Here is a 7,652-nt window from a genome sequence, read left to right on the forward strand (position 1 = left end):
TCATGTTTGAATCTCTTTCGCTGGATAGACTTTAGTATTTAATTGAGATAAAAATAAAAATACGTTAATCAAATTAAAATAGATCGAGAGTAGAAAAGATAATATATTTAATTTTGCCAATCACAATAAAAAATTCCGTTACCGGGAATCGAACCCGGGTCTCCTGGGTGAAAGCCAGATATCCTAACCGCTGGACGATAACGGAAGTGTTGATAGGAATCCTTTCTTTAATTATAGAAAGATGATCAAACTAAACATTGGATTAAAGTGCGACGTAACAAATAAAACAAACCAAAATAAAGGGATTAGAATGTATTAAATTAAACTTTTAGCAACACTACTTCCTCGATCCATTTTCGTTTTAAAAAAAATGTCATTTACTAAAATTAAAAATAATTTTGTTTTTAGTTAAATAATTTACCGTCACTCAAATATGAATTGTTTTAGATACAAATTTCATAAATTTTCATCTTTGTTTTTTATTTTCATTATTATTTTTAATAACTATCTTAGTATGTTGTTTATTGTGTTTTGACTATTGATTTTATTGTTATTTTAACTTCTATTTGGTAGTCTTTGCACAATTTCCTTTACTCTTTTTGTTATGTACCTAATTTATGTTTCCTTTTCCCCCCCCCGAATTTGAGTCGATGGTCTTTCAAAAACAACTTAACTATTGGGTAAGGTTTATGTACCTTCCTCACACTTTACTTGTTAGATTTTACTGAATATGCTATTGTTATTATTTTTAAATCCCAAGATAACCCGTAACCGCTATAACCTTTGCCTTCGCGTGAGTACTCTGTGGTGAACACTTTGTGCTGTGTAATAGCCTACAAACGTAAACCGCATTAGACAAGCCATATGCGACTAACTCGACTTAAGAGATATTGAGAAGATATGCATGCTTTGATCAAGATCTTTGTGGATGATTCTGTACTCCAGTTCGATGGAGGAACTTTAGGATCATCCTAGTGAAGAACCACCTTTCAAACCAACTGAGTTTAGGATAAAAATATACTATTTGTTATAAAATGATAGGAAGAAAAAGGAGAGAAAGAGAGACACAAAGTAGTAGTAGTTTTTCTTTATTATTGAATGTTTTTCTTTTCACTTAGTCTTGTCTTATATACTTGGTCAGCAAGTATAATACATGAATATCTATTTGTCATGTAAATAATTGGCCATCAAATATAATATATGGATGATTAGATTACAACATATTGTATGTTGTCTGTATATCCATCTTACACACAAGACATATTGTGCGTACATGTATGTTGGAACCAAAATATATTGCTTGTACATTTATGTTACAACACAAAGTATACTTACGCAGAGGCGTATCCAAGATTTCGGTAAGATGGGTGCACGATTACGAAAAAATGCTTTTAAATATAATTGATCAGTTTGACTTTTAGGTTCTTAATATGAACCATTAAATTTTAAAAATTATAGGTGCAAAATACCAAATATATAATACTACTAGTTTTAAATTTTAATATACACATTTGATTTAATTATTTTTAAAAATTTATAGTGCTAGTTTTTTTAAGAATTTTCAATGTAACACACTTGAAATTTTTGAAAGATTTAAGAAAAATTAGTTGAAACGTCAAAAGTGTAACCGATAACCACTTGGAGAGGTGTTACTAAAAAGCAGAAGATAGATATAAGATTTAAATTTCTATCTTCACTCATAGAGGTGCACCCTATCATCATGATCATATTATTATATGATACTTTGAACGTGAGTTCACATATCTATATTTAAATATATTTTTAACATATAATAGGATCTAGAGAGGGGAGCATGGGTTCACGTGAACCCACGGCACCCCTCTAGATACGCCCCTGTTAACTTACGTGGACATTCATTTTACAACACTTGTTATTATTGTTACATAATTTTTTATATTTTTCTTAAACATCGTGCAGTGAAAGAGTAGCATTATTCAAACTACTAAAGAGTATTTTGATTCTTGGAATTTTCTTATGCAACAATATGGCTGCCAATGCGATATTCCAAAACATGTCTTCGTTTTCCTCATCACCACCTACTTTAGCAACGAATTCTCAGAAAGTTCCAACATTCAAAATCTCACCCAATTCTCAAAAACCCGCCATTATCCCTTCTCTCAAACAAATTTGCCGGCAAGACAACTTCAAAGAATCAGTTTTTACCCTCTCTAATTTAATTGAGACTTGTGCATTTGAAAAAGCTTTACTACAAGGTCAACAAATCCATGCCCATGTCCTCAAATTTGGTTTATCGGGTGATGATTCAGTTTTCTTGAACACCAAGATTGTTTTCATGTATGGGAAGTGTGGGTCTATTGGTGATGCCCAGAAGGTGTTTGATAGAATGACTGAAAGAACTGTCTTTACTTGGAATGCTATGATTGGTGCTAGTGTTGTAAATGGGGTGCCTGTTAGAGCAATTGAGTTGTATAGGGAAATGCGTTTCTTGGGTGTTGCGATAGATGCTCACACTCTTTCTAGTACATTGAAGGTAACTAGTCAGCTTGAAATTTTGTACTGTGGAAGTGAAATACATGGCGTCGCGATAAAACTTGGTCTTATTTCTAATGTTTTTGTGGTGAACTCACTGGTGACTATGTATACTAAGTGCAATGATATCAGGGCAGCATCATTGTTGTTTAATGGAATGAGTGAAAAAGAGGACACTGTTTCATGGAATTCTATGATTTCTGCTTATACTATAAATGGGATGAATCGGGAAGCTTTAAATCTCTTCATTGAAATGCTGAATGCCAGTGTTGAACCTACCACGTATACGTTTGTTGCTGCGATTCAAGCATGTGAGGAGACAAATTTTGGAAAATTTGGGATTGAGATTCATGCTGTTGTTCTGAAATTGGGTTATTCTTTTGATACATATGTTGTGAATGCTTTGTTAATGATGTACATTAAAAACAATAGATTAGATGAAGCTGCTAAAATATTCTTCCATATGCAAGAAAAGGACAACATTTCTTGGAATTCCATGATATCAGGTTATGTGCAGAACGGACTTTATGATGAAGCGATTAATTTGTTTCATGAGATGAAGAATGCAGGTCAGAAACCTGACCACGTCTCACTTATGAGTATGCTTGTCGCATCTGGAAGACAGGGAAATTTGTTAAATGGGACGGAAATTCATGCCTTTTCACTGCGAAATGGTTTGGATAGTGATTTGCAGGTTGGCAATACTCTTGTAGATATGTATGCCAAGTGTGGTAAGTTAGATTACATGGACTCTGTCTTTGGTAGGATGCTGCATAGAGATAGTGTCTCTTGGACTACAATTATTGCTGCTTATGCTCAGAATAATTTTCCCTGGAAGGCCGTGCAATTATTTTACAAGGTACAGGCAGAAGGAAGCCATGTTGATGCCCTTATGATTGGAAGTGTCCTCCTTGCTTGTACTGAGTTGAGGTGCAACTTACTTGCAAAAGAAATCCACTGCTATGTGATTAAAAGAGGAATATATGATCCTTTTATGCAGAAAACTCTTGTGAGCGTTTATGGAGATTGTGGGAACGTGGACTATGCAAATAGTATTTTTAGGTTGAGTGAAGTTAAAGATGTCGTGTCCTTTACAAGCATGATGTGCAGTTATGTTCAAAATGGACTTGCAAATGAGGCTCTTGGTCTCATGCTCTGTATGAATGAAATGCGAATCGAGGCAGATTTTGTTGCAGTCCTAAGCATGCTCACTGCTGCTGCTGATCTATCTTCCTTAAGGAAAGGAAAAGAGATTCATGGATTTTTGGTTAGAAAAGGCCTCCTTCTGCAAGATTCCATTAGAAGCTCTCTAATAGATATGTATGCCAGCTGTGGGACTCTGGAGAACTCATATAAGGTGTTTAATTATTTAAAGAGCAAAGATCCAGTTTGTTGGACGAGCATGATAAATGCTTGTGGATTACATGGTTGTGGTAGGAAAGCAATTGATATATTCACTAGGATGGAGAAGGAAAATATTCACCCAGATCACATAACCTTCTTGGCTGTTCTTCGTGCATGTAGCCATGTGGCGCTAATAGAAGATGGCAAAAGAATTTTCAAGATAATGCAAAGCAAGTACGCATTGGAGCCTTGGCCAGAACACTATGCTTGTTTTGTTGATTTGCTTGGACGTGCAAATCACTTGGAAGAGGCATTCCAAATTGTAAAAACAATGAACTTGGAGGATATACCTGCCGTCTGGTGTGCTCTCCTTGGTGCTTGTCAGGTATATGCCAATAAAGAGTTAGGAGAAATTGCTGCGATGAAGCTTCTTGAACTAGAGCCCAAGAATCCAGGAAATTATGTTCTTGTATCTAATGCTTATGCTGCGACTAATAGATGGGACGATGTGGAAGACGTCAGAGTTACAATGAAAGGAAAAGGGCTGAAGAAAGATCCTGCATGTAGCTGGATAGAGGTAGGAGATAAGGTTCATACATTTATTGCTCAAGATAAGTCGCACCCAGAGTGTGATAAGATTTATGAAAAATTAGCTTATCTCACTGAGAAATTGGAGAAGGAAGCAGGTTATGTGGCTCAAACCAAATATGTTTTGCACAAGGTGGAGGAGAAAGAAAAAGTTAAGTTGCTTAAAGGACACAGTGAAAGACTAGCTATTGCATATAGTTTACTTGCTAGTAATGATAGAAACCCCATTCGAATCACAAAAAATCTCCGCGTCTGTAGTGATTGCCATACTTTCAGTAAGCTAGCTTCAAAGTACCTAGAGCGAGAAATTATAGTTAGAGATGCCAAAAGATTTCACCATTTCAGGGATGGGATATGTTCCTGTGGAGATTTCTGGTGAAACTAGTAGTTGGTTATTCTATTAAGAACTTCATGATGATAACTAACTCTACTGCTTGGTAACACCCACTTATAAGACGTACTCAACATCTATGAGAAGCTTCTGGTGAGGGTGGAGGATATTTTTCCATATGGTGCGGTATGGATATCAAAGGTGCCAGGGAAGGTGTGCTTCACGTGGTTAGCTACTAGAGGGGTGATTTTGACGACAGATAACCTTAGAAAGCGAAAGGCTGTCTACATGAGCTGGTGTTTCCTATGTAAGGAAACTGGTGAGGACATGGATCATATTCTGTTATATTGCAAATTAGCCACAAGGTTATGGGAGGATATGTTTACATGGTTTGGTGTCACTTAGGTAATGCCAATACCCGTGTAGGAGTTGATGTTCAGTTGGAAGAGTGGAGCTAGGAGAAGAAGGCACAAGGCATGCAATGTTACTCCTCTAGCTCTAATGTGGGTCATATTTGGAAAGAGAAAAATAGGAGAGTTTTTGAAGGGGTGGAGATGAGCTTTGCTCAATTGAGGAGTAGTCTCCAATCCCTTATTTTCTTTTAGTGCACCCATGTAGTTCCTGATTGTATAGAGGATTAGGTGTCTTTTGGAGAGAACCATATTTTGTAGGTCTCTCCTTTTTTTTTGTATATCTCTTGTATACGGCCAAGTTGGCCTTGTTATTATCAATGAAAAACTTACTTGAAAAAAAGAAGATATACTCGGCATATTTTTCAATAAGAGATGTTAATTCTTGACATGCCCTCTTGCAGTGAGCATAATAGTTCAGAGAATTTGGAGGTGGTTGGATTCTTTGGCAACTCTGAGGAGCTCATGAGGTCTACAATAATCAACACTCCTCTTTCTAAATAAAGGTGTGTTGTTCATATGAATATTCCATGTCAGTCTGTAGGAAGCCAACTTTTTAATTGCTGAGAATTCAGAAATTGGCGAAATTTTCCATGGAGATTTAGATCAATTGTCCTGCTTGTGCTTCCAGTTAGAACTTGCTTCAGATCAACGTACAGCAAAACATCCTCTTTATTGCTGCTCTTGGCACTTTATACATCCAAATCAGAGTCAGGTTGAAAAGGTGAGAATGAACTCAAAACAATTGCAAACTATAATAACTGTTGTTTGAGTGTCATAGTTCTCCAACTTGTCCTCTCATTAGACTATCAGCATTGGAATTTATTACTCATGGCATAAAAACTATAATCTAAGTTCAAGAGCCAACAATACGAAAATGTTCAGGAAATGGGAAAAGTTAAATTGCATTAAAGATTAACTTATTGACTTAAAGCAATTGATGCTGGAATATGGTGTACTTGGATCAAGTTGATCTCATACTAGGCGTTATAACGTGAAATCTTGTGAAAGAACAGTTTTCCACGTTATCAGAAATGATAAGAGTAATACAGCTTAATCTAAAGAAATTTCATGAACCACTCACTACTGTATGATGGTTAGCAAGCCAATGTTTTCCATTTGCATCGTCATGTTTTATTAATTCAGTATGATTCGATTGATATGTTATCTGGTTTGAGATACATTCTCTTGTTACCGTATTGATTTTCATATTCAGTGGATTATATCTAATCTTCCATTTCTGCATCAGAATTTGATATCATAACCTGTTTTGTACTTGTATAAGTCAAATGGTAAGAACAGAAACTGCTGACATTGAGATTGAATAACTACCAAATTGCTTAATGAGATTTCAGTTTGCAGGTTCAGCGCTTTTGTTAAAGTGCAATGTCAGCAACCAATCATGTAGCTGGATTTGGTTCCTTCCTTGGCCTAAGGAAGAGGGGTGGCGCAGCCCTTCGTCTACCTTGTGGTTTTAGTGACCAGTTCACTGCTGATATTATAATGCACCAACAGGGAGTTGGTGAAGCTGTCTAGTGCTCTGTGCTCGCAATGGTATCATACACTATTTGAGAGAAATAAAGAACTTCTTGGAGAAGACTTTTTTTGTTTTGTTTTGTGTCCGGTGCTTGCATTGGATCCCGACTAAGGGCCTGTGATATATTTTCTAGTTGGGAAATTGTTTTTGTCTCATATCTGCACTGCCTCTCTTCTTGCATTTTCCTTTTATGATGCATTTGCATGTGTTCCTGCATATGTAAGATGAAAAATAAGAGATTTTGTATATGCAGCCACCTGAGAGGGATGTCATAGTGAAATTTGTAAACAGAAAGTTATGAATCCTAATATATGAATTATTAATAATATTTTAAATTATGCTTTAGTCCAATCATACTAAATTAAAGGAGACAGGATGAAGTATTGAATAACACAGGGACAATGTTTTCATAGTAAGAAGTTCATAGTTTTGTTTTATCTCTGGATTAGTAATCTTAAAATTACTATACTACATATAGTGCGATGTAAAAATACAATAACTTGCTCATTTGCTCACTGTGATTTTATAGGTGAGTATGGAGAGGATAAGATATATGCAAATTTTATTCTTATTTTTGACGGTAGAGGTCATTTTTTTATAGACCCTTGATTTAAAAGAGAACTTGTTGAAGTAGAGAAAATACGATAATAAAATTGCAAGATATAAAACAAATAAATTAATAAATAGTACCACGCAATGAAAAATAAGAAAGTAAGCGAGTACTACCTACTACTACCAAAAGAGAGGGAGGGGATGAGGCTAGCCCCTTCCCTCTATCATAGGAAATGTGGTAACATTCGACTTCCTAATAACCGTCTACTATAACTTTCAATCACCGTACCTTTTTATCTTTGGTCATGTCCTCAATAAGATGGAGTTGAGTCACACCCTCTAATCGCCTCTTCCAGTTCTACTTTGATCTACCTCTGTC

At 35.7% G+C, this 7,652-nt stretch overlaps 1 protein-coding gene and 1 non-coding gene across 3 annotated transcripts; one reads left to right on the forward strand and one right to left on the reverse strand.

The window, feature by feature from the left end:
- Window positions 1–133: 133 nt before the first annotated feature.
- TRNAE-UUC (transfer RNA glutamic acid (anticodon UUC)) lies at window positions 134–205 on the reverse strand. The gene has a single exon. It is a non-coding gene; the product is annotated as a tRNA-Glu (tRNA).
- A 1,708-nt stretch (window positions 206–1,913) lies between these two features.
- Window positions 1,914–7,008, forward strand: LOC102603734 (pentatricopeptide repeat-containing protein At3g63370, chloroplastic). 2 transcript variants are annotated; one of them, XM_006349668.2, is made up of 3 exons: window positions 1,914–5,690; window positions 5,816–5,908; window positions 6,547–7,008. In XM_006349668.2, the coding sequence occupies exon 1, from the start codon at window positions 2,006–2,008 to the stop codon at window positions 4,820–4,822; it is 2,817 nt and encodes a 938-aa protein (XP_006349730.2). In that variant the 5' UTR covers window positions 1,914–2,005; the 3' UTR covers window positions 4,823–5,690; window positions 5,816–5,908; window positions 6,547–7,008. The 2 variants fall into 2 exon arrangements, with proteins under 2 accessions (XP_006349730.2, XP_015165194.1); XM_015309708.1 differs by having other exon boundaries at window positions 1,914–5,908.
- The last annotated feature ends 644 nt before the right edge of the window (window positions 7,009–7,652 follow it).

Source organism: Solanum tuberosum, unplaced genomic scaffold, assembly GCF_000226075.1.
Source record: "Solanum tuberosum cultivar DM 1-3 516 R44 unplaced genomic scaffold, SolTub_3.0 scf00110, whole genome shotgun sequence".
NCBI lineage: Eukaryota > Viridiplantae > Streptophyta > Magnoliopsida > Solanales > Solanaceae > Solanum > Solanum tuberosum.

What these genes read in the sequence shown, in the direction of transcription:
- LOC102603734 (XM_015309708.1), top strand. Translation starts at nt 2,006, where the DNA reads ATGGCTGCCAATGCGATATTCCAAAACATGTCTTCGTTTTCCTCATCA.